The sequence below is a fragment of the Ostrea edulis genome, chromosome 6 (genome assembly GCF_947568905.1).
Source record: "Ostrea edulis chromosome 6, xbOstEdul1.1, whole genome shotgun sequence".
Lineage (NCBI taxonomy): Eukaryota > Metazoa > Mollusca > Bivalvia > Ostreida > Ostreidae > Ostrea > Ostrea edulis.
Genome location: NC_079169.1, coordinates 90,108,531 through 90,136,321, shown reverse-complemented (window position 1 = coordinate 90,136,321; position 27,791 = coordinate 90,108,531). Strand labels below are relative to the sequence as shown.

The 27,791-nt window shown below is 35.3% G+C and overlaps 1 protein-coding gene across 4 annotated transcripts; it reads right to left on the bottom strand.

The window, feature by feature from the left end:
* Positions 1–133: 133 nt before the first annotated feature.
* LOC125683670 (programmed cell death 6-interacting protein-like) lies at positions 134–23,464 on the bottom strand. 4 transcript variants are annotated; one of them, XM_048925095.2, is made up of 19 exons: positions 23,223–23,464; positions 21,743–21,797; positions 21,270–21,339; positions 20,921–21,048; positions 20,583–20,736; positions 18,711–18,820; positions 16,961–17,077; positions 16,079–16,304; positions 15,381–15,504; positions 14,920–15,097; positions 14,284–14,505; positions 13,507–13,666; positions 12,253–12,401; positions 11,260–11,394; positions 8,829–8,997; positions 8,133–8,339; positions 7,767–7,817; positions 4,648–4,704; positions 134–2,369 (listed from the first exon to the last, which is right to left on the bottom strand). In XM_048925095.2, the coding sequence occupies exons 1-19, from the start codon at positions 23,423–23,425 to the stop codon at positions 2,107–2,109; spliced, it is 2,778 nt and encodes a 925-aa protein (XP_048781052.2). In that variant the 5' UTR covers positions 23,426–23,464; the 3' UTR covers positions 134–2,106. The 4 variants fall into 4 exon arrangements, with proteins under 4 accessions (XP_048781052.2, XP_048781055.2, XP_048781053.2 ...); XM_048925098.2 differs by lacking the exon at positions 4,648–4,704; XM_048925096.2 differs by lacking the exon at positions 7,767–7,817.
* Positions 23,465–27,791: the final 4,327 nt, after the last annotated feature.

The window sequence follows — 27,791 nt, the reverse complement described above, 5'->3', positions numbered from 1 at the left end:
ATGTAAATTTCTATACTTGTTTAATTTTGACTATGTATTAATTCCAAATAATTCAGTATTGGCACCAAACCCTCAGTGTTTTGAAAAATCTTGCAGAGCTATATGTGCACTGATTTAAAACTACATCAATCAATAATTGTTCACTGTATTTATCAGAAAATAAATATGAGCACTGTAAGACAATGCAAAATGAAACCTAATAATTTCTTTAATTATACAACAATCAATCTTGTGCAACATCACAGTAACACATCCATGCTTTGTGGATCATCTGACACAGAATTTTCAGAGATTACAGTAACACATCCATGCTTTGTGGATCATCTGACACAGAACTTGCAGAGATTACAACTTTGTGAGGTTCTGTATACAAAATATCGCTAAACTGTCTCAGCTCAGTGTTCAAGATAAAAATGTTTCTTTTGATATTTTCATATCCAAATGTCTATAAACAGAGAAACATCAAATAACTTTAATTAATTACAAGGGCCGTTATAAGAACATGTACACAATGTCATCATTTCTTTTCCTGAGCATGAAAAAAAAATTGTTTCTTGTAATTCAGAATTTACATGATGTAATTAATCATGTCAAATTTTGACATCAAATATGAATTGGCTCCAAAGATATTTTTTCCCCTTTACATTCACTTTGCTATGAAAATGGCTTGTGTCAAATGATGTCAAAATGAATTCACAAAGCAGTGCTAAATGAAAATATTTCATGCTGTACACGGGAAAACACCATCTGTACATAAAATTACGCCAAGCAAACGCAGAGTCGATTTAAAACTAAATGTTTTTCAAAAATGATCTATGAATATTACAAGCAATTGTCAGTTGAATCCAATGTGCTTTAGTTTCACTATCTTTCCAGCAGTTATAGATTTAAAAAATTTCAATCTATTAGTCACACAACAGACAAATCAAAGTACATACCAAGAACAGTACAGAAATGTTTTCAAATGATGTTGTTACAAGAACTCTGTAACTTGGGAATATTTATTTGTAAAGCTCTTGAACTAAGAACAGTCCATAATATGTCATTTGTATCATCATTCTCCTTTTTCACTATCATTATACTATTGTATTTACTATATACTATTGTCTGCTAGATGTCTTTGTAAGAATTGGCCGTTTATCTTTGTAAGAATTGGCCGTTTATTTTCAGCTTTGTAATTATTATCCATGTTCAATTTTGTTATAATACTATAAGATGTATGTCTTTCGAAATAAAGTTATTATTACTAATGTATAAAGCAGACTGTGCCCCCAGTGTGGCATTGTGGGTAATATCTAATGGAGAGTAGCAGAACTAACCTTTAGTTGTTATGTTTGTTGCTTTTAACTCCCTCCCTTAACACCCAGAATATATACCTTGTTTACATATTTTTTAAACGGCTCTTGTATATAGCAGGTACACACTTAAATGTTTGATGTCAAAAATTTTCACACCAAGCAAGAATGCACATAACACAAGTGTAAAGGTTTCATTAAAGACTCCTCAGTGATGAAAGTAAATATTTAGTTTTATTAAATATGTATGCAAAAAAAATGTTTGCACTGCAAAAGGTATGAATATACATTTGACAAGATTATGGAACAACACCTTAAATCATTAATATTTCTTTGTTCCACCGAGTTTCATCATTAGTACATACACTCCATGACATCCCGGTGTGAACACATACAATAAAACTTGTACATTTCATTTTTACACTTATCTACACTTTATCACCTGTGACAAAACTGTTGTCACGACTACACATTATGAAGTAAAGGTTTTGTAATCAGGCACACTCTTCTGATACATTACTTTGACAGTGCATATGAAAAAGTCAGCAATAGTCAACTACTTAACACATCAAATTACAGCTTACTACCAGTATCCATGTGGAATCAAAGATATCTAAATCACACATTCTTGACATGAAATGAAACGAAATTGTATAAATACTTCAAAATATTATCACATTGGCCAGTATAGCACATGAAGAAGCACAGAAACATTTGCATTTACAAAAAAAAAGAAGGATATTCCCTTTAGTCTTATTATTCAGCTTAATTCTACCAGAGTTTTCTCTATCCATCTAGAGTGCACTATTGTTTATCTCCACTGGTTTTGCTGTGGATAGGGTGGATTATTACCGGGATATCCTTGTTGTGGAAACTGTTGCTGTGGATAGCCCTGGCCGGGATACTGTTGTGGATAGCCCTGCTGTGGAAAGCCCTGAGTGGGATATCCCTGTGGCTGGGGATACTGCGTGTAAGGATTGTACGGGTTGAATCCTGACGGCATGGCTGGCATCGGCATGCCCTGGTAACCTCCCCCTGTCTGGGGGTAAGGTGCATTCCCCCATGATTGTTGACCTACAATATTGACGAAATTCTCTGTGACTGATGCAATTTACATTAACGAAAACAACTCCCAATTAATCCTACATAGAGGCTTTATGCAGTGAACGAGAAATAAGTAATTTATATGGTCTAATTAACATTCACACGTCAAGATTAAATTTTTCTATATAAATGTAAAGACAGGGCTTCAGTCTATTCACGGAATTCAATTATGGACGTAAAGGGTACATGAACATTGCAAACTTGGTCATTTTGTACAAGCATAAGGTCTTAGAAAATACTGAGAAATGGGTAGTCCTCATCAATCCAAGTTACAGGCTGAATTATACTTTTCATGGAGCAACCTCTTTGGTTTGTCCATATATTTGTGGGGCTTCCTCTATTACAAGAGGCCCATCGACCTTGACCTGAGTATTACACAACAAAAAACTTTTTAGAAGTACTGCATGTTGATGAGTAAAAGTGCATTCGTTCAAACACAGTGTGAAGTGGATGTTGTCATGCTTTTTTTTAAGGTAGTACTCTACATCGTCATAATGGCTGACTTCCTTTAAAAACATGGATGAAAAAATCGATATCAGCAATATTAGACTTTTCCTTTTCCATTTAAATACCTAGCCGAGTAGCTCAGAAGGTTAGAATACCGACTACTGAACTGTAGGTCGCAGGTTCAAGTCCAGCAGGGGTTTTAAATTTTTTTCAGATTACCTTCTACTAAAACTGTATTTTTTGACAAAATAAAGTAGATTAAAAAAAATTCAACTTCAAAATATTGTTGTACATATCCTCCACTTTTCATCTACATCAAATTTCTCTGGTGTAGCATACCTCCTTAATAATATCAAAAACAAGAACATTTTAATGTTATTGCCTTCACAACTGTTTATAAACTTTATCATTGACCTTCATTTTGACCAGATGACCTTGGTGCAAGGTTGTGATTCCATGTCTCTGATGGGCAATGTCAAATCTAAGTTTCTTACATCTTGTAAAAGACTGGAACAAACAATTCTACCTTTTTTTTTTTATCACTGACCATTAAAGTTATCATTGTATTATTGCCCAGAGAATTTTTTTCCCAACCTTTCATACTGGTGAGCTTGACTACCTTTACTAAATGACCTTGGCTCAGGGTTATAAAATATTCTCTGGACATATTGAACCTTTGTACAGGTGGATAGAATTCATTGTTTCTAACTATGTACCCAGTTTGTTCCTTAGACATTCAGGACAAAGAAGATATTCAAAGATGTAATGTATTTTCACCATACGGACCTTAAAGACCCATCACTGAGTTTGGACACCTGACCCAGGGTTCACAATTTTGATAGAGATCATTATGCTCATTATGAATATGCACTCAATTTGTCTGCTACATGCTCAGGAGTAAAGAAGAATTTGAAAAATAGATTCTCTTTAAATGACATATTTAACCCCATCCTGGCATATAAACCCCTGAGTCATGAATTTCACAATTTTGGTAGAGGCATCCACACTAATGTTAACTATGCACTCAATTTGTCTGAAACATGTTGAGGAGTAAAGACATTAATATGAAAGACATAATACGTTTTCTCCATATGACTTATTTACTCCAGCTCTGGAGTACTTGCAAGCACAGAGTTATCAATTTCATAATTTCAGTGGAGACTCCATACTTATTATATCTGTGCAGGAGAGGAGACAATAAGCTGAAAGAACTTGTCTTTAATCTATTTGATTATTCAATAAAATATGTTCAAAACAAAAACATCACTGTGCACTCAGTTTGCCTGCTATGTGCTCTGTAGTAAAGATGTTTTCAAAGACAAAATACATTTTTTCTGTATAACCTACATGTCATTCACCACAATCTGGCACCTGAACTCCTGACCTGGGGGTCATGAACTTCAGAATTTCAGTAAAACTCTCCATATACTCTTCATCTTTAAAGTTAGCATCATTTTTTTTTTTTACATTTTGGTCCTAACCCTGGACCAAAACGAGGCAGTGACCACAAAATTCACCATTTTTACCCCCTACCCCTAAAAATGTTACTCACCAATTTTGGTGACAAATAAGTTTCTAAACAAAACTTGAAAATATTCAAATCTTCATGAAGATGGACAGGCACACATCGCAATACATCACCCGAGTCAAACTAGGGCGACTTGAAAATATTGTATAAAATCATTATGTGTTATTGACCTATGTGGATAGCGAGTATATACTACCCATCAAACATTTCTCACTCCCTATCAATGTTCTACAGTGTCAGTGTCAAAGCAGGATAGTGGAGTGATTGTTTTACCTGCTCCAGCGTAGCTTTGTGAGGGGGGCTGTGTGGGCGGAGCTGATGGCTGGTTGGCTAAAGAGGAAAAGGTGCAAGCTGTCAATCAATATTGTTCATATATGGACATGCAGATACATTTGATGACAATTTCAAAAAGTGATGAAATTATGTTCATAATCAGTCCCAGATACATATATTTTTCATTGCATAGCATTTGGTTGCCCACAAATTTCTTTCAAATCATTATCAGTACATGCACACTTTAGAGGACAAATGAGTCATTTTGATTTTGACACAAACAATAACAACCATGAGGCTTCTTGCAAATCTGAGGTTGAAAATTATAATAATGCAGAAGTATGAGCAATGCCAAACATTTCCTCAGTGTGACTTGTGTTTAAATTGTGGTAAAGTTGAGAAAAAAATTACACATTTATATATCTTATTTCAAATTCTAAATTCAGAGTTTTTAACTAAAATTGAGGAATCAACAGATGAGGTTAATAAAAAGTGACATTAAACACTGTAGTTTCTGATACATTGTAGACAGAAATCTGAATTCTATGTACAAACTTCCTCTAGAGTAATTTAGTTAAGTAATTATGTGTATAAAATACTCTCAATGCTGAAGAACATGCATTGTACAATGATGCATGATATTTACATAATTATATAACAAAGTCAGCAAAAACAATTTGTGTTCCTGTCATATAAAACCAAAATAATGTTCATGAAGTAGTCTTCAGATCTTAAGTGCCTGTAAAAACTTCCTGCTGTGGAGAGAGTGTTTCTGACTTCCTACAGCGGGGTTCATCTAAATAAAACCTGAATCAGCTTTTAAATTTGCCACAAATCAAGAGTAAAATCTTATCTGTATTAAATTTAAATTTACATAGGAACCTGAAGGAGTTCTTAAATTCACTAACAATCAGAGTAAATTCTTGTCTGCATCAAATTTAAATTTACATTTAAATCTGAATGAGCTCTTAAATTCACTACCAATCAGAGTAAATTTTTGTCTGTATTAAATTAAATTTACATGGAAACATGAAGGAGTTTTTAAATTCACTACTAGTCAGAGTAAATTCTTGTTTGTATTAAATTTGAATTTACATGGGTATTTACTGGTTTCTATTTCTAGAAGAAAACACTCATTATAACATACATACAAGTACTTTAAAGTTTGTATTCTTTACAAGATTTATGAGATTGATTATTTGTTCATTATCTTCCCTTTTCCATGTATCAGTGCCCTTAATACATAATTAATGAATTTAGTTATCTGAAAACTTGTTTATTGATTTAACAAGAGGTACTGTGAGCAATGCTCACTAAGAATACCCCCCGCTTACCCCAATCTCCCAAAGGATGTTGGTAATAGGTATAAACTACCTCTTTTCTGAGTGTAAAAAACAAATGGCATGACAAACCGAACCATATTGCTACTTCAATGTCCAGTGCGCGTGACCTTTGACCTTTTGACCCCAAAATCGATAGGGAACATCTTCATCTCATGGGTAGTCCATATGTATGATATGGTGACTGTAGGTGGAAAGGATAACGTTTTAGAGCCCGGAAACCATATTGCTACTTCGATGTCCAGTGCGCGTGACCTTTGACCTTTTGACCCCAAAATCGATAGGGAACATCTTCATCCCATGGGTAGTCCATATGTATGATATGGTGACTGTAGGTGGAAAGGATAACGCTTTAGAGCCCAGAAACCATATTGCTACTTCGATGTCAAGTGCGTGTGACCTTTGACCTTTTGACCCCAAAATCGATAGGGAACATCTTCATCCCATGGGTAGTCCATATGTATGATATGGTGACTGTAGGTGGAAAGGATAACGCTTTAGAGCCCGGAAACCATATTGCTACTTCGATGTCCAGTGCGCTTGACCTTCGACCTTTTGACCCCAAAATCGATAGGGAACATCTTCATCCCATGGGTAGTCCATATATATGATATGGTGACGGTAGGTGGAAAGGATAATGCTTTAGAGCCCGGAAACCATTGCGTCTACAGACGGACGGACGGATGGACGGACAGACAGACGGACAACCCGATTCCAGTATACCCCCCCCCCCAACTTGTTGCGGGGGGTATAATAAAAGTTCTGTATACAGCATACAAGAGATTTATAGAAACATGTAATAAATTAGATTGTCTTGAAAAAAAAATCACAGATTTATATTAAAATACATAAAAATTATTGTCATATAATACACAAATGTAATTACATCCATATTCAGGTAGTTTGATTTTACATTTTTTTTTCTTTAGTATTCAAATATTGATATCATTGATGAACCTATTTTGTTCTTTTAAATAAACATTAAAATCTGCTATTTCAAATAGCAGTAGGTATCAAAGAGGCATTGTCTATTCTTATCTATAATACAATATTATTCAATGAATTACAAGGAAGAACTATTTTATGTGGTTTTGAGGTTAAATTCACACAATTATTTTGTTGTTTGTGTACATGAGCTGGTTGGATGGATTGTTTTCTTTTTATACTAGAATGCACACCTTTAAGTGTCCTACATTTCTTCAATTAATATCAAGGGTAATGAAATTGACACAGCCGTGTATCTGCTTATACATACTGAAACATTACTGAGGTCAAATCCTCCAGGTCAAAAATTCACACGAGTAAAGTTGGGGGGGGGGGGGGGGGGGGGGGGGCGGGGGGCGTAGATCATCAGATATCATAACCATATGAGGGAATGTTTCCTGGACTTGGAGAATAACATTCAAATTGATCTTTGTAAAGATAAGGCATACATATAAATACAGTATTTGAGAGCTGTGAATTAGCAGTCTCTGGAGTCAAGGAAAGCTAATGGTGTGTCATTTAAAAAGTTTTTCTCAAGGACTAAAAATATCAGAGAGAATGGACTATGCTCATTTGATATTTGCTGATTTATTAATATGCTGGCACAAGTGTAAGGATAGCCTGGTGCTAGACAAATAAGCAATTTAAAAGGATAAATGAAGGACAGCGGATTCACAGAGAACGATGCAGGAAAATGCACTGTATATACACCTGTACAAATATATAGATGTTATCCAGGGGAAATGCTATATCAAGAAGCATAAACTTAGTACATTGTTAGCTCAATACTGGTACCTTGTTCTCTACTAGTGTTAGTAGTATTAGTGGTTGTGCTGGTTTTTGATCCTATAATAATGAATGCATTTCATTAAAATCTTTTTAGTTATATTGGTGATAAACCAAACACCTTGACATTTGGTTTAGTGATGGACATTTAACAACTAAAGGGGGTGGGCGGGGTAATTTAAATCTTTTGTTCCAGCCGATGCATCAGTTTTAAGCTTGATTTGATACACCATGTATCAATGCTTAGACAACATGCTGGACACTTTACGCATCACCAAAGCACAAATTTATGGTTGCTTCTGAAACTCAATAGCAAATAAATTCATCATCTGTTTAGAATTTACCCATGCAACTATAGGACAGTAAGATATTTACCAGACATATATGGTGGTGGAGGGGGGCCTCCTTGATAGGAGTAAGCTCCAGCAGGAGGCCCTGATGGGGCACTTGTGTAAGACTGGGGCCCTGACTGTGTGTTTGGTGGACCACTTGGTGTACTGGACGAGGGTGGAGGCCCCGAGGGAGCAGAAGAAAACTGGGGTGGTGGCGGGCGAGCAGGTGGCGCCCGACTTTGTGTGGTAGCTACAACAACCCACAGGAAAAAATGTAAAACAAAAGAAACACGGAACTGTAAAATGTAAAATGACAATGACGTGTAAAACAATGATAAACACAGAACTGTAAAATGATAATGAAGTGTAAAACTGATAAACATTGTGTTGTGAACTGAAGAGCTTGTACATTGTATTAATTTATAGAACATTTTTATATTTATAAACAACTCAGTAAAGAATTAAGCTTGATGTTTTCTTAATGTCAACATAAAAGAAGTCAAAAAGAAAATTCATATCTATTCCAGTTTAAAAAAAATTTTTTTTTAAAGCCCTTGTCCATTATGGTCGGCCATTTATACATGCATAGGTTTACTGGCATCTACAAACCACTCCTCAATTAACTAACATGGTGATGAAAACTACAATGTAGCTCTTGAAATTGAAAAACTAACTAATTCTAAATCAACAGATAAAAAACCAGAAATCTGCTAAACATGAGAGGAACACATGAGATTACCTTGAGGACTCTGGTAGCTGGGAGGAGGAGGTGTGGGTCCAGTTGGTTGATTGGCAATCGATTTCTGAAGATCAGCCATCAACTCATCTTTCTCTGTCTTCCGTGCAAAGCAAAAGTCAGAAATTTTGTTCTGCAGGCGGACAAGCAGGGGTGTCAAATCATTGTAGAACTGAAAAGAAAGCATATATTTGTGTTATGAATCACATATCATCATTTCACATACTCCAGAGCTAATAAAGGAATCTAGGTCAAGATCTAATGACAAAACGGTGTCTACAGATTTCTGAAATTCTAGATAGAAATTCTTTTGATGATGATTCATCAATATATCAGCATTGTTAGAGAGGGTCTTTTGAGCTGGATTTAGAGGAAAATGTCATCAAATATCACTTAAATGTAGGTTCTTTGTCATCTTTTATCAATCAATGAATATTAAAGAAAACCATGAAATATATAATAGTGTTTTCATTGACCAAAAGACTAGGTGGATCTAGATTACCAACAGGTTTTCAGAAAGAGTATTCATTGATGCTGTATTTCTTTTCTTTCAATATGCAGGTATCCAGGTTACTTTTCACAATATCTAAACAATAAAATGCAAGCTTGCTACCTTCATCACCTGATGAAACAACAAAGAAAGCATTTTATTGTTTATATTTATATTTTTGTGCATTTTTAAATTTAAGTACTAAACAAGAAATGTTTGTAAAACATATATGCCCCCATGGTACAAAATTTAAAAGGGTTATACACATGCATCATTTGATTGATAGTTGTGCCAAACCATTTCAAAATATTGAGCAGACAATATCTTGCTATGTCCAGAGTGGATTGACCATGTGACCTAAAAATTAATAGGGTCATCTACTACTTATGCTGTACCAGTGTACCAAGTTTGGTGTCAATCAAGCAAATGATTCTTAAAATATAGGAGACAATATATTACTATGTCTAGTTTAACCCTTCACCTTTGACCATGTGACCTCAAAATGAATAGAGGTCATCTTCTCCTGAAGATGTACCAGTGTACCAAGTTTGATATCTGTCAAGCATAGGGTTCTCAAGATATTGAGCAGACAGGATATTCCTATGTCCAGTTTGACCCTTGTCCTTAGACCACGTAACCTCAAAATCAATAGGGGTCATCTTCTCCTCAAGATGTACCAGTGTACAAAGTTTGATGTCTGTCAAGCAAAGGGTTTTTAAAATATTGAGTGGACAGTATATTCTTATGTCCAGTTTGACCCTTGACCTTTGACCATGTGACCTTAAAATCAATAGGGGTCATCTTCTTCTGAAGATGTACCAGCGTACAAAGTTTGATGTCTGTCAAGCAAAGAGTTCTCTAGATATTGAGCAATCAGTATATTCCTATGTCCAGTTTGACCTTTGACCATGTGACCTCAAAATCAATAGGGGTCATCTTCTGAAGATGTATCAGCGTACCAAGTTTGATGTCTGTCAAGCAAAGGATTCTCTAGACATTGAGCAGTCAGTATATTCCCATGTCCAGTTTGACCCTCAACCTTTGACTATGTGACCTCAAAATCAATAGGGGTCATTGACTCCTTATGATGTACCATTGTACCAAGTTTGATCTTTGTCAAGCAAAGGGTTCTCAAGATATTGAGCAGACAGTGTCTTCCTATGTCCATCCTCTTGTACTCGTAACCAACTCACATACATGTACATGTATGAAATATCGTTACAATCAAGTGAATGGTTCTCAAAATATTGAGCGGACAACATGTGGTCTACCTACCGACATACCGACTGACAGGTGCAAAGCAATATGCCTCTCTTCAGTGAAGGGGTGGGGGTGGGGGTGGGGGTGGGCTTAATGCCTCTCTTCAGTGAAGGAGGGGGAGGGGGGGGGGGCTTAAATAACATATGGTTGACTTATATGTCATATAAGTGGAACAGCCTATGCACCCTTAGACCTTGATGACACTCCATACTTACTAATGATTACACTTATACTAGGTACTAAAAAACCGTATCTAACTGGTCTGTAACAAACATGTATTCAATATCACAACAAATGAAAGCAATGTCAATTTCAAAAGATATATAAGAGAAAAGAATCAGTGAAAGTAAATATTTCAAATTTAAAAAAGCTTCCTGAAAAATGCTTCATTTTCTATATAATTCATTTGATGCCATACATTTGGAATTTCCAATTGTTAAAATAGATGTACTACATGTATATTTACAATCTGAATCCCACATTTATAGAACATTCATGAGGAAATTCTATCATTACAATATTAAAGCCAAAAACATTGGAAATGTAAATATTCCATAATATACACCGTACACATCCAAATATATTAACTCCATTTTCTAATAAGTTGTCCTTTAATACGATTCAAATTGATTTATTGCTTTCTCCCACCCCCTGAGATAATTTTTAGAATTTTACAATATATACCTTAGTTCCCTCTTCTAAATTGCTTTTCAGTTCCATAAACATATCAAAGCCTGCCGCTAGATCTTTCAGCATTGCCTCCCTTTGTGCTCCACTTTGATCTGAAGCTTTTGCTTGGCAAAATTCCATGTTGGACGTCTACAAGGAAAATACAGATTTATAATTATGATTTCTGGACTTCAATTAGAAAGTCTTTCCTTCAAATAACAAATATATTTTCTTGCATAACAGATGGATGTCTGGAAATTTTTTATTTTTTTTTTTTAAAATAGAGAATGCTATAAGAAACTGCTGATGATGCAGTAAAATTAATTTATTTTGTAAGTGCTAATTTTTTGTGGATTTCCTGGATACCTTAATCCCAAAAATATAAAATCTTTAAAGTATACAATGAATCAATATAGAGAAACCATATCATGCACAAAATACATCCCAACTGTAAAATCTCAAAAACAGACATAAATCATATTCCAATGAAAGCTTCCTACAAAGTGTGTATCATTGATTGATTGATTGAATATTGTTTTACGTTCCACTCGAGAATATTTCACTCATATGGAGACGTCACCACTGCTGGTGAAGGGCTGCAAAATTTAGGCCTATGCTCGGCGCTTATGGCCATTGAGCAGTGAAGGATCTTTATCGTGCCACACCTGCTGTGACACTGGACCTCGTTTTTTGCGGTCTCATCAGAAGGACCGCCCCATTTAGTCACCTCTTACGACAAGCAAGGGGGTACTGAGGACCTATTCTAACCCGGATCCCCACGGGAAAAGTGTGTATCAAGACAACTTCACATCATACACAAATCATACACGGTAAATTTCTGCACATAAACATGTTGTTAATCTGTTTAATTGAATATAATTTTACTGAGAATGGTTAAGTGTGGCATGTCCAAAACTTATTTATGTATGAACATCGCTGTATATTTATCTCACCATTGCATACAAGTATGAGTTTTATCATTTCACTTTTCTTTCTGAGAGTTCTTACCTGGACCTGGGACATTACAGAGTCCTGTTTTTGTAGACTGTCAGAGACCTGTTGTCGTAAAGGTCCATAAATTCTGTCTAATTCACTTCCAGATAACATTTCCTCATTAATTGCACCATCTGTTGCCAATGCTGAGAAAAACTTGCTAGCTGCACAAAAAATAAACATCATTTAGAATGAATGACTATATTTTCTTCTCCCGACATCAGTCAACTATAAAAAGCAACTTCTGACGACTGCTGTGTAGATTTCAACACTGTTAGAATGATATTTACAAGGGAAGTTTGGCAATGTAACATTAGGAAACTCTGAGAACACCTGAAGTTAACAAAGAATTTTGGAGGCTAAAGCACATCAATCTCTAAAGTCGGTATTGAGCATTATAATGTTTCACTTTCTTCTTTGTTCTCTCAATAAAACTGTTCATAGCTTCATGATCATTGCAATACAACTCAGAGCTAGATCAAAGTTAGCTGTAGATCTGTAGCTCTCTGAGAAAATATTGGTACAGATCTCTAGAAAATATTTTCCCAGAGAGCTATAGATCTGCAGCCAGATTAAAGTATCCTGACTGAACACATCCTTCTGATCTGCAGATCATTTGCTGAAATCTTTAAACCCCCAAATAATATAAAATCAATCTGATGAAATAATTTATTTTTCACCTCAGTGGCACTTATATAAAAAATGCTATATCATGTTAACTTTGTCCTTTACTTTCTCATGTCAATACTTTACTCATGTCAATAATTTACTTTCTCATGTCAATACTTTACTTACTCATGTCAATAATTTACTTCATTCATGTCAATACTTTAATCATGTCAATACTATACTTACTTATGTCAATACTTTACTTATGTCAACACTTTACTTACTCATGTCAATACTTTACTTACTTATGTCAATACTTTACTTACTCATGTCAATACTTTACTCATGTCAATACTTTACTTATGTCAATACTTTACTTACTCATGTCAATACTTTACTTATGTCAATACTTTACTTACTCATGTCAATACTTTACTCACTCATGTCAATACTTTACTCATGTCAATACTTTACTTACTCATGTCAATACTTTACTTATGTCAATACTTTACTCATGTCAATACTTTACTTATGTCAATACTTTACTTATGTCAATACTTTACTTACTCATGTCAATACTTTACTCATGTCAATACTTTACTCATGTCAATACTTTACTTACTCATGTCAATACTTTACTCATGTCAATACTTTACTTACTCATGTCAAACTTGGCATCTTTGAGTTCGTTTTCCATAACTTCCCTCTCAGCCTTAATAGTTTCTACCTCTTCCATCAGTTTTCGGAGTCTCTGCACCGCTCCGCTGCCCTCAGAGGCTTGAGCACCTCCCCCAGACGGTAGTGATTTCTCTATATCTGCCTGTAAAATTCAAACAGAGGCTTCCATACATTTGATGTTAAGAAGTTTTCATAAGTATAAGGGTGTCATTAATCAATTAGTTACATGTTTGCACACAAATGAAACACTGATAACAAAATATCCACAAAATACCCCAATGAAGAAAAGGGAAAAAAGGTACAAGTAAATAAATGCAGAGTATTCCTGCGTAATGCTGTACAGTTTGTTTTGTACAAACATATGCAATGACCCATCTAAGCCAGGAAATTCTGTTATGGCAAGATAGACCATTGTAATGATCTAGATGTAAATATTTCTATGTTACCTCACAGTATATATATTTTACATGTTGTCTCATATATGATTGTGTTTCTTTCACGCCGACTCTACAGAAAGTAAGGGGAGAAGCATGTTCCACAACTAATCCTCATTCATTACTGGCTTTCTCCAAATCATTTTTCATTTCAAAAATGGATTTTTTAATGAATTTAAAACACTGATAACTAACTCGTCAATTGTGGAACTTATATTTCTCCATTTCCTTTCATGCACTGACATCAAAAAACTAGAGGGCACATTAAAAGTCAGTAACACTGATCAAGAGCAGGAAATGAAGATAAAATAACAGAACTCCTTACTGGAGATTTGGACAGCATTTCTATGGCATGTTTGTGTTTTTGGAACTTTTCCTGCACAGTACGGTCAGCATTGATTGCAGTGTCCAGTATCTGTTTGTACTTCATGCTCTCATCTCTCATGGGTTGGGTTAATTTACTGGAGGGAGTACGAGACCATTTCTCCTTGAACTGTTCTCGGAGCTGTTTGTCTGAAGCCTCCTCGTCCTCAATCATTCTAGTCGACTGAGAAAAATAAAAGCATTTCACAGTGAAACCTGTTCAATCCAGATATACATGTATAACGTACCAGAAAAGATTGGATTAGAATACATCTGGAAACACTAAGATGACACAAGTCTCACTAAATATGCACGGTATACTCTTCAAGTTCTTTGAAAAATTCATAAATTAATGAACATAAAATTCCAGTTTTGTGTGTTCAGTTGGTTTACATATTCTAATGGTCTACGTATCTGCCCTAGAGAACACACCATATTAACACAAAGAACCAATTCGTTCCTTTCATATTTAAAAACAATCTGCTATTAATATATATAATTTTGAAGGCGTCTTTTTTTTTGTAATCGTACTACAAATATACAAGTAGCATGCCTAAAGAATCTACTTAATCAATAAGACCTACAACAAAATACTTACCTCATTGAGGATTTCTCTGTTCCTTTGCAGTAGTTCTGGCAAGTCATTCATTATTTTATCTAAGAACTGTATCCCACCAATATCCTTGACCTGTTGGGCTTTTTCTATAACTGATTGAGGAACCTTCTTACCAGACAAATCTTCCAACGCTGCTGGTAAATTCAGGGACGCCAAAATACTAAAATTGGAAAATCAGAATTGCACTATTCCTTTATACATGTAGTTTTTTATGCATATACATCTACCTGTTGGCAATTCATAATCAAAGCACTTGCTCTCAATGGGAGGAAATATTGCCTGTGGGTCTGGTTCTCAATGGGAGGAAACATTGCCTGTGGGTCTGGTTCTCAATGGGAGGAAACATTGCCTGTGGGTCTGGTTCTCAATGGGAGGAAACATTGCCTGTGGGTCTGGTTCTCAATGAGAGGAAACATTGCCTGTGGGTCTGGTCTGTTTCTTACCTGTTCATAAGTTGTGTCTGTTCCCGTAGTCTACCAATCTCTGTGTTCATTATTTGTGTTTTCCTATTTTCAAAAGCTGTCAATGCCTCATAAACTGGTAATGGAACAAGCTTTTCAAATAGATCTACAACAAATGACAAGCAAACATCAATTTCATGAACAAGAAAGAATATCGTGATTTTCCAGCATTTAAGAAATTCACCGAAAAGATTTCCATTAATCTTGTTCTAAATCTTCATTTCTTCCTCACCACTCTACATCTTTACTTATAATTACACAGGACACCCATGCACCTAAGTTACTGTATAAATATTAAAACCAATTCTTGTCACACATCCCTCTTTTCCGATCTTAAAATCTGGGTCCATGTGGGGATCAAATTCAAATCTATACTACAGTAAGATACATGCATATCAATCGTACATATTGCACCTCTGTGAAACGACTTAGATTTTTTTAAGTTTGAGTTTTCTATTATTTGATTACAAAACCCATCATCTATGACGGGCATATAAATTTCAGATCACAAAAAACTTTTGATCAGAAAAACTCAGTTGAGTGAACTAATAAATTTAATAGTTGTCAAAATTAATCTCAAAACCTACTTTAGGGATTAACAATGATATGGAGTGTGTTACCCTACATCTACAACAAACTAAATCTGGGTACATTGACCCCAGTGTACCACCCATACCCACCAGTGAACTTTTCACTCATTGCTTTGTTAGAGAACGAGGATGGCTTAGCAATGGCAGCCTTTCCAACTCCAGGAAGAGACTTTATGTCGGGAATTTTATCATGGTAGATGAAGTCATTGTCTTTCTGGGCGGCCTGCAGCTCTCTCTGAATACGGCCCTGTTCTGTTTTGAAACTAAAAATGGCCCCACCCCTTGTTTGGGCAGCTGTTAGAAGTTCATTGGCTTTCTACAAAAAAAAAATAATTCCTTCACAATACACAGAGTCACATTGTAAAAGGTAATTTGCCAATTATAGTCCACTCTCACAGAAAAAGCAAACAGCATACCCGGATTATTCTATTGTATTTTGTTTTAACTATCAACAGTACAGTGCTTAATTTTGTTATGAAATTTTATTCATTACCTAACCACAAACTTAACAGATGTGCAAAAAAGTACATAACACAACTGCCTTATTCACAGTCTTACAATTAAGATAAAAACATTGTCTCTTCCTTATATTCAACTGATTTCCACTCTGAATACAAGTTTTATCACAATGTATATACAGTTGAACTTTGATACCTCGAACATTGATATCTCTAATACCAAGGATATGTCGGAGTTGGAAGTACCAACCACATTTTCTTTATGTATTTGAACCTCAGTATATTGAACACTCAGATATCTCGAAGTTTCTTCTTGGCTCCATCAAGTTTGTGATAACGAGGTTCAACTGTACTTGTTTAGCTCATTCAGAAATATATGAGCTAAGAATTATAAAGGGATTACACTGTACTGTGCTTTTAAATATTCATCTTGATGGCAAGATTTTTTGTAAAAAGGACCACCAAATTTCAAATGTCATTCAAGCCAAGTTTACCTGTATATCATGCGCCTTACCTGTAAGCGGGCAATTTGTTCACCATAAGACTTGCTCTGCTGAGCCACACAACTTTGATAAAACTCTGACATTCCATGGAATCCAGCTTGTTTGCATACCACCAAAGGAATCCAATCCTACAAGTATACAAGAGGGCTACAATGTTCAACTGAATCACCTTGTTCACTGATGGATAGATGAACAAGTTTGGGACAGCGAGTATAATTCCTTAAACTCCTACTGTACACTGTCATCAGGGGTCATGAATCTGTAGTACATGAACACACTTCCAGTTGAAAAGAATTCTTTTTCTCTTTTTAATAATTTCTAAATACAGTAAAATACAATTATAACGAAATGCTGGGAAAGAACAATTTTGATTTGTTATAAATGTTATTTGTCATATCCCAAGAGTTCATAATATGTTTAAAAACTACAGGGAATAAAACTTATTTCATTGTAAGCAAGATTCATTATAAGCATATTGACTGTAACCATGTTTTACTGTATTCCTATGTACAATGTCCTGAACCTCTATTGTGGCCTACCTGTGGCACATGGCTTAAAAAACAATCTGACACAGCTTTTTAAAAAAGATTCTAAAATATTCTTCAATGTATATCTCTTCAAAACTTATATAAACCCCTTTTATAGACCTGTCCTGGTCCAACAGATTCATAATTTGAAAAAACTTGATTCTATACTTTATAATGAAGCTTGCATGAAAAATAAAGCTTTTATATTTCAATCGTTCTTTTATTCCACACCACACTCTGTTCCCAAATTATCTTCCCTTGGAAACAGTACAGTCCTTAATTAGAACAAACTTGAATTTATTTTACACAAAACTGCTTACAAATGTGCAAAGTTTACAACAATCTCACTTGAGCTTACATGTATGACTCAGGTGAGCTAATAACAAGAGGTCCATGATCACTTCTCTCACCTGAACAGTTGCATTTTCCGAAGCAAAGCATTCAATCCTAACTGACACCATATTATGGCCATGTGAAGCACGGTAAGAACCAACTTCAGTCTACTGAAATCCCTCTTGTGAATCTGGAGTGTTGGATGAGGGTGAGGTGTTGTCCAGATCATGGTGTATACAAATCATGAGGATTCTTGCATACTGATTTGCCATATTGATTGTACCCTTGTGGTTCTTGAGAAGAGAAGTTCTAAAGATTTTTCTTTAATATTCCCTTGAAAATATTGAACCCTTAACCCTTGTTTGAACAAATTTAAAACCTCAACATGTTGAAGCTCTTAAGCAAGTTATGGCTTTTCTGGTTCAGTGGTTCTTGAGAGAATTTTTTTAACATAACATCCCATTTTAACTATTTCTTTATCATTTCCCCTTGGAAAGGGGTGTGATTTCTCATTTAAACAAACTTGAATCCCCTTCACCTTTGTGCCAAGTTTGGTTGAAATTATCCCTACGGTTCTTAAAAAGAAGTCAAAAATGTATAAAGTTTACAGACAAACAGTGGATAAATTTCCATGAAAAGTGCAGTTGAGCTTTCAGCTCAGGTAAGCAAAAAAAAAACACAAAAAAACACGCTAATGAATTGCAGAAAAATTTCACTCACTACTTATTCTTTAGTTTGTACATTATCTTTAGCAGTGTGAAGAAATGTTTCATAACATCAATACAATCTACCAGAACAACAAAGCTTCTGATAAGCAATGTTTTTTCATTTTCTTCTTGCTGGTACTTTTACATAAAAATTACATCTACACAGAACTATCTTTAAAGTCGATAACATTCACCTTTGGCCAGAGATCTTTCAGGGAGGCAAGCTGCATCAGTTTCATGGCATCACTGTAGAGATCTGAACACTGGTGAGCAATCTTAGCCACCATTGCTTCCTTCATCTTATCTGTACAAAGGAAAAAATATTCAAACACACATACCCACACTATTGCTAAATGTACTGCTTAAATTCACATTTATAAAAAGTGTAACATTTTAGGTCAATTATTGACCATTGACTTTGGACTTTTTCAAATGATCTCATTAATCATAAATCTGTTGCTGAACACAAGTGCTCAGACATCGCAAACCTCTGCTTCTTGTGTATGAGTAGTTGAAATTCACAAAGCCTACCATTGCAACAGATTTTATTTGCAAAATCCACAAATAATTTGTTTGCAAAATGAGATAACCATTAATCTTAAAATTTGACCTTTTGACCTACAAATTCATAAAGGCTGTATGCTAGTCATGACAAAACTGAAGATAGATGACTAACCTGTAAAGTTGTCAGTTGGTCAGCTAGTGGGGTATTCATGGTAGAAAGCCCCCTATAACCTTTGCCCTTAAAGTCAATTCACTAGCTATGAGTTAGCTGCAAATCTGTAGCTATCTGGGAAAATATTAGGACAGCATGTCCCAATTTTCCCCAGAGCTACAGATCTTCAGCTAGTTAGTCCGACAACTGTGTGTGCATAGTAGAAAACCCATGAACTTTTGACCTAAAAATCAGTAGGGCTCATCTACTGGTCACGACCAATACGTCTATAGAACTTGATGACTTCTTGAATATGGGTTCTTTAGATATTTGTTGAAAAATAGTTTACCTACCAACCAACTGACAGGTGCATAGCAATGTAACCCTCTTCTTGAAGGAGGGCCATACTAATAATCACACAACCTGAACCAAAAACATACCATTCCTGAGAGAGTCATTCAAGTTTCAAAGTACAGTTGATTCTCGAATTATCGCCACTCAATTCATCGCCATTTTTGTTATAACGCTGCATTTTTCGAAGAACGTTTTTCTTATTACTTAAAATTCTTGTTAAAACGCCAAATTCACTATCGCCATTTGCCACATTATTTTTATTACAAAAGTCTATATCAAAGTGTTAATTATCTCGATAAACCGCCATGGGTGCACATGATCAGTGATGCGGGAAATTGGTCATTATCGATCTCCAGCGTACACCTGGACAGAAGGTACCCAATATTTAATAAACAAGATAATTACTTAATATGAACTGAAGTCTTGTTGTTTATACCTCATCGAAAAATATTTCAGTTTAGCTATGGCTTCGCCATGAAAGAGGTTTCTGTTGAATTTCTAAGAAAACAAGCAAATTATTACATATCACGGAAACCATCCAAAATGTACACAATAGGACATCTCAAATTATTCTACTGTTTTATCGGAAAATCCCATAAAAAGGAGGACAATGGGTGATATTTTGGCTGCAAAGGGTAAAATACTCGTTGATCTTCGTCCAGTTAATGACAGCTCACCTACCAGGAAACAGTCATGCGGTGCGCTAAATACCGACACTGGTATTCTTGACCTCGAAAATGCCTTCTCTCATTGAGAAAAGGCTTTATAAATCATAATTACATGTGTATTTGGGTTTCTAAAAGGCAAAGTGAAACAAATTACGTTTACGATACCGGACCGGACATCAAAATATCAGGAAATCGTAATTTTGAAAAATAAAAAAAATCGGGGCGGGGCAATTTTCGAGGGGCGGGCGGGAATGATAATCTACTAAATTAATTTTACTTGGCCTAATGTCACAATGAATGAGCATTGATATCAAATCTAATCAATCATTATGATAAATTGAAAAGGGGTTCACCATAGTATCTAAACCACATTTGTCACTTTACAATACCTGCGGCAGCTTTTCTGTAGATGGCTTCCTGGGCCTGGGCCACCATGAGTGAACACAGGGCATTGAGTGTGTCTGGACTCAGATCAGGGGTTGGTTCTTGTTGAACATGTGAGAGAACGATGTCTTTAAGATGACCATAAATCCCCGCAGCCATCTGTCAATGTTTTTTTTTGTAATATGAATCTATGATTTATGCAAAAATACTCGTACAATTTGACTTGATTTTCTTGCTGAGTTTGATGTGTTTGCAGACTTTTGTTCAGAGACTCATAGGGGAAATAAATCATGATTTGAAAAATGTATCAGTACTCCACACTCGTTAACTTTTAATCAGTCACCTGAAAGTACTTGGCAGAAGTTTTGAGTCCCTCATCACTCTCATGGTTCTGGACTTCAGCTATTTGACTTTGGAGGGCAGCTATGTTAAACAGCATGCACACTTTCTCATAAGCACCGGAAGCAATACCTGAGAAAATCAAACAAACGCCGTCCTTTGAGAGTGCACACATGCATAATCAACCAGGTAGTGAATTGATTGACTCTTATCATAACAAAAGCAAACAATGACATAACACTAATCAGCCTAATTGTGTTGAATATCACTAAAATATAATCAGTACACAATGTATAATGCTACACATGGTTCCAGCTGTAGTGAACTCCTCAATGAGATTTTTAACTACCAACCCAAAATCTGCTTTCCACCAAATAATGATTCTTTGTCAAAGGCATTTCTCCACTTAAAGTTCACTCTTATCTGAAAAAAAAGAAAACCAAACCATGTCATCATGATCAAGTAACTTATAGAATTTCATATCACATATTATCTTATTACAATAGGTACACATGTGCATAACAGTGTTTAGAGGTGGCAGATGCCTTGTAAACATTATACCCATTTCAAATTGCAGTGCAAAACTAATCAATTATAATATTTGTACATGCCTATGTGGCTTGTACGTGCCTATGTGGCTTCCTAAATCTTACTTGCTTGCCATGAAATAATATAGCTACTGTTAAAAAAAAGAGGCCACTTTTTTGTAAAGATCCAAAAATATTTCAGTTTTGTTAATATAGACATATGGAAACATGGCCCCCTGGTACGACTACTGTATTGAGCTCTGTGTAATTTTTGTTACATAAAATAATTCTGCACCTACCTGATTTTCTGCAATTGGCAGTTTGTTTTCTATTGTACACAGCTGGTCATAATACCTGTTTACACATAAAAATAAAAACTCTTTGTTAATAAACTAGATATATTCTTAAACACTACCTGCTGAGCATGGCCACATTCAGCTAAGAAAACTGAGGCCTCCATGTTTGACCGTTATTCATAAATCACATAGCTTTGACCTTGACCTTATAGTTAACAGAATAAGAAGTCTCTATTTTGTAGTTAAGACATTACTGGTATGATGGAGGTTCAAGTTGCAGACAAAAAGAGACAGAGGCATAGGGAAAAACAGGACAGACTACCATATATATCCTCCTCCCAAACCTTTGACTTTGGGGGCATTATATGAAATTACCCTTAGGTATGCTTTCTCTCATTAGAACATTAATAAATTCAAACAATAAATATGATGACATCCTTGACATGTTGGAATTGTGCAGTACAGTGATATCCTGTTTCAAGTCCATACTATTTACATATGTACCTAAACTTTATTCAGACTGGAAATACTTCATTTTCGCATTGAATAAAAATGTGCCAGAGCATAAAATTTGGAAGAGAAAAAAAAAAAGGAAATATGCTTGCTCTTGGTCATTGCACTGAAGCGAAGCAAGTTTACAAGGTCTCATATACTGCACAATGACCTAAGACAGTATTTCCCCATATTCAGTCCATAAACTACAATTAGAAGCTTTTATTCAGACAAAAATAATACTATTCATATACTTTAAGAAAGATTATATATTTAGACTATCATGATCACCTCAATCCACAAACTGAGGTCAATTTATAGGACTAAACTTACATTAGCCTCAGAAACTCAATCGCCTCAGCAAGTGTTGAAGTGGGACAGACTGATGTTTCAAAATAGAGTGTTAAACACCATTTAATCTCATTTTGTTATGTTGTCTTCAATAAATCATCAGATTCATCATGCGTGTGAAAACCCTACTTTTATTAAACTTGTCATGCTAGTAGTAGTATAGGAAATTTTTCATTCAATAGTTAAGTACCATATTACCAGCAAACTGCATACTGATCAGGGAAACTTTAGTCACATATTCTTTGATTGGGAATAGTTACTGCTTTGTAGCAATGGGAATAGGAATGTTCTAAGTCAGTTGAAAACAATGAAATGTATAACTGATAAATTAACAAACAAACATAGAAGAATTTTGAACATTTACAAGTTGTTCTTAATCCATCTAGTGGTTTACATTTATCATGTTACTTTTTAGTATCCTTAGGACTTTGAAATCAAGGGATTCTGCTTCAGGCAGTCATGAAAGTATGACTCAGCAATTGCGAAAGAGTACATGTTGGTCCACTTTGTATATTATTGCCTTACCATTGAACAAATAAATATCACTATACACAGTATTATTATAATCTTTCACTTCCTTTTTTTAAATACAGAATAGAAAGGAGAAACTATATACACTATAACACAGTAAAACACAAACCGGTAGAGGACTTCTAACGCTGATTCGTGTTTGTCAACAGATTTGGCGATCATTAAATTTCTCAGCTTGCTGAATTCATTGAGGGCATGGTTGTAATCGTCTGGTTCTGCTTGACTGAATGTGTTTTGGATGAAACTTCTCAATGGTTTTGTTAGTTCAACTTCCTGAGTTTGCTTCAAAGGAACTGCAAGAAACGTCGCCATCTTGGTAAATAGACTGTTTGGTCACATGGTTCCGTATTTATAAATAGCTAAAAATTTCAATGACGTCACAATTGAGTCAGGTACTCCTGGGTTTTACTCATCAGGTGGCGGATCAAATGTTTTGATGTCGCATAATGTTCAACACCTGCATGTATTCTCTCTCTCTCTCTCTCTCTCTCTCTCTCTCTCTCTCTCTCTCTCTCTCTCTCTCTCTCTCTCTCTCTCTGGAAATTTCCTTCAAAAAATAAAAATAACGAACAGTAATCAATAAAAAAAATTCTATACGGTAAGTAATTTATTGGAGTGACATGTATACATCCGTTGATTAACAACATTTCCATATCTGTAGCCTATTTAAATGAAATAGCAACCGGCCCAAGCGGACCTATATGTCACTTTGAATCAATGTCTTACAATATACATGCTAGTGAGATATGACATGATAATTTTTTCATTAATTTTTGCTGTCTGATTTAAAGGAATTGGATAGAAAATTTGCTGTCAGTCTTGGATAATTGGTAATTACGTTTACAAATAAAGAATAATCTAAAGTTAAACTGTTGAATCAGGTAATTATATTTTGCTGAAGAAATCCTTTCTTATCCTATTATATAACGAGCAGTGTAGTAAAAAGTGTCTCTCCGTTTCTATTTCATTTTGGTCAGATAACATACATATCCTGTCCTTAATCGGCTCACGTTTGTATCTACCGGTTTCAATTCTAAGTGGTGAAACGCCACATCTAAACATAGTCCTATAAATTAATGAGGAATACAAAATCAAGTGAAGGACAAACACGGACCCCTGGACACGCCAGAGGTGGGATCAGACAAACACGGACCCCTGGACACGCCAGAGGTGGGATCAGACAAACACGGACCCCTGGACACGCCAGAGGTGGGATCAGACAAACACGGACCCCTGGACACGCCAGAGGTGGGATCAGGTGTCTAGGAGGAGTAAGTCTCCCGAGATTATTCGATCCATACACGTAAAATTAAAGATAAAGCCATAATATTATACAGACTAACAGTGTAAACTTGCAATATATTAAACTATAGAGAAACCAAAGATTCTATGAGAAAGTAAATTCTGTTTTCATTGTACAAAATATCATATTGAGAATTAAAGCATTATTTCGTTTTACCAGATTAATTTGCTCTCTATACATGTATATTGTGGGCAAAAGATATCAGTTTATTGATCAATTGAAAGATTCTTTATATGTAAGAAATACTTGGGTTACATAATGAAACTTCATTTATATTATATATATATATATATATATATATATATATATATATATATATATATAAGATTGCTAAACATTCAGGAGTATGGCTAACAACACATGTACATATACACTGTATAAAGGGTTATTTTCGCCCCGTGTTATTTTCGCCTTTCTACACTTGCAGACTGTTTTGCCCTGTTTTAAATTCGCCCAGACATAGTTGTGTTTAAAGAGAGATATGAGAGAAAACAGTTTCGCCCACTCTTAAATTCGCCCAGTGACAGGAAGGGCGAAAGGGACGAAAATAAAATGGGGGTGAATATTTCCCTGTATACAGTATCATGCTTTAGTGCCAATGAAGAATGGAATTGAAACTGCGCTGAAGATTTAGAAAGACGAGACACATTAAGTTGATTACGTTTAGCATACAGACTATAAGTTGAATCTTTACTCCGGCTAAATTTGGGTAGGGATGGGGAGGGGGTCAGTCTACACTACTATACTATACTAGATTTAATCTCTCTCTCTCTCTCTCTCTCTCTCTCTCTCTCTCTCTCTCTCTCTCTCTCTCTTTTTACACTGGAAATGTAAAGATTTTTTGTATCTTAATACACCGGACCAATAGCTTCTCTATTTAATCCAGCTTAAGTACGTGCTCTATATATCTAATTATAGTGGTTAAGAAGGATACCATTTATTAACTTTTCCGAGTATAGATCGATCTATTATCCCGGCATGGATTGCAGCTTGTGAAACACGTCTCGAAATTTCTCAAGTCTAGCTAATTACTGTAGTACGAAAGCTGCGACATCTACCTAGAAATGTTCTAAACAGCAGCATTTTGGTTTGATAAAGCCAGCTAGTATATGTATCATAACTGCTGCGACTCCAGCAAGAGATGAATAACATATAATTTCATTTCACAAAATGCAGTATAAATGGTTTGACAAGAACAATTAATTAAGGACCCCTAACTCTTCAACACTTTCTCTCTCACAAAAAAAGGAGCATTAGATAAGAACAAGGACCAGTAACTCCTCAACACTTTCTCTCAGATCTCGGGTTACAGTGCAGTGGTTACGGGCATTCCACCCCAGTGGCGGATCCAGAAGGGGTTCTTGGGGTTGGAACCCTCCCCCCTTTTTGTCAGAAATAATAGTAGAAATTCATGGATCCGCCCCTACATCCCGTTTTTGCGTGGAACATTTCATAACCATTGAAGATGAAGATAGAGCTCTAAGAAACACATCACCAGAGAAGGCAGTTCAATTCGACCTTAATTAAAGATGTTAATAAACTGAAAGGTAAAATCAAACTTACTTTTAAATACTGAAAATCCATGCATGGGTCGAATATGAAAAGGGGGTATTTAACATGGCTGAACCTAAACTTGCGCATATCATGTCAGCTATACAATCACTGTTTGACGAGTATGCACTAACCCCCCCCCCCTCCCCCCTCCCCCCCTCTAGATTGTAAATTTATCATATTTAAAAAAGGGTCTGAGGTGTAGACCCGACACGACTAAGGTTGTTGTAACCCCCCCCCCCCCCCCCGAAAAGTTTCACGTTTTCTTTTATCTTTTTTTTTTTTGTATACCAGTTAGATCTGCCACTGTATCATTCGTCAAAAAGTAACAGAACCTAGTCACAAAATCTGCTCCAGTCACAGAATCAGAATTTATCTGACAGAGTTTCCCTATATTTCTTAAATCATTCTGCACAAACATGGAGAACTATATACATCAGACTTGAACCGAACCACCGCGTCTGGACACCCCACCCAGAAGCAGTAAAAGAGGAAGGGATAAATCCGGGGGTTGGGATGGGGTGTTATGATATGATATGCTTTCAGGGCCGTAAATTAACCTTCAATTTGGAGGAGGCAGGAAATTAGGCGGCCCCCAGACGCTGAGCACATTTTGTGCACACTGAACACGTTTCGTGCAAAATCCTTGATTCTAGGGCCTTCTAAGATGTTACTTGACTAACTCATTCTAAAAGAAAGATTTGGAATGCTTTTTAAGGGAGGTATCATGTTCTTAGTTATTGGAAACAACATAAATTCTAATGAACTTTAAATTTTAATTTTTTTTGGCTCAAAAGTTGGAGGAGGCAGCTGCCTCCTCCGCCTCCATGTAATTTACGGCCTTGGCTTTATGATTTATTGACCAATTATGAACCCACAAGGGACAAATATACAAAGAACAGTTATGATTTAAGACATATACAAGAGACACACATGCATAGCATACATGCATTTATTTGACATTTAACAAAGTTTTGTTTACAATACAATTTAGATTGATTGCAATATTGGAGTTAAATACAGATTAAAGTAACTCCATATTTGCAATATTATCTGATGAAAGTTTGAAATATGTATTTATTTTAATTTATTAGAGTTAAAAAATAAGAAATTATCAAGTAAAATATATAGGTTATTACACTTTTGAAGTTGCGAGACATACATGTACAAAAATCATTTATGTATATATCAACGTCAGAAAATTGCAATATTCCTTCAATAGCATTATCAAACTTTTACAAAAAACTGGTTTAAACGATATAAAAGAATTACATGAAACTGTTTCCTCACAAAACTATTAAAAATTTCTGTAAAAGCTAGAAAATCTATCGCATAATAAATTTGATAAAGGCTTCAACGAAAACAGAGTTATTGCCCTTGGATTCAATATTTTGAAACATATTATTGATTATTTATATATAACTTAGACTTTTGGAATATTTTATGGTTTAACAAGATTTATTTACGATAACCATTGGAAAAGACCCCCCACCCCCACCCCAAGAAAACTATGGTAATATCAGGCATAAATCTAATAAATCATTTATTTCGAAAAATCTTATGACGTCACAGGAAGGTGTAACTAATCTAATATGATCCCCCCCCCCCCCCCCGTCAGTTCTAAATCTAGTGCATGGATCATAAAAATCGAAAATAAAAACTGCCCCCTAATTCAAGTAGTCGATCTAGATTATATGGCGATTAGGTGGGTTCGATTGCTGGTAGCCAGATAGCTCATGCAGTTGGTAGAGCGACTGACTAGCTAGGGATTCTGGTTGAATCCCGGTCTGGTCCGTTGCATTTTCTCCCATAAATTCTTCATAT

Excerpts from the sequence above, each read along its gene's own strand:
- LOC125683670 (XM_048925095.2), bottom strand. The coding sequence starts at position 23,425 with ATGGCGACGTTTCTTGCAGTTCCTTTGAAGCAAACTCAGGAAGTTGAA. Across the intron at positions 21,049-21,269 it reads TGGTGGAAAGCAGATTTTGG|GTATTGCTTCCGGTGCTTAT; the intron begins GTTGGTAGTTAA and ends TGATTTTCTCAG. Across the intron at positions 12,402-13,506 it reads AGATGCCAAGTTTGACATGA|CTAGCAAGTTTTTCTCAGCA; the intron begins GTAAGTAAAGTA and ends TTTTTTGTGCAG.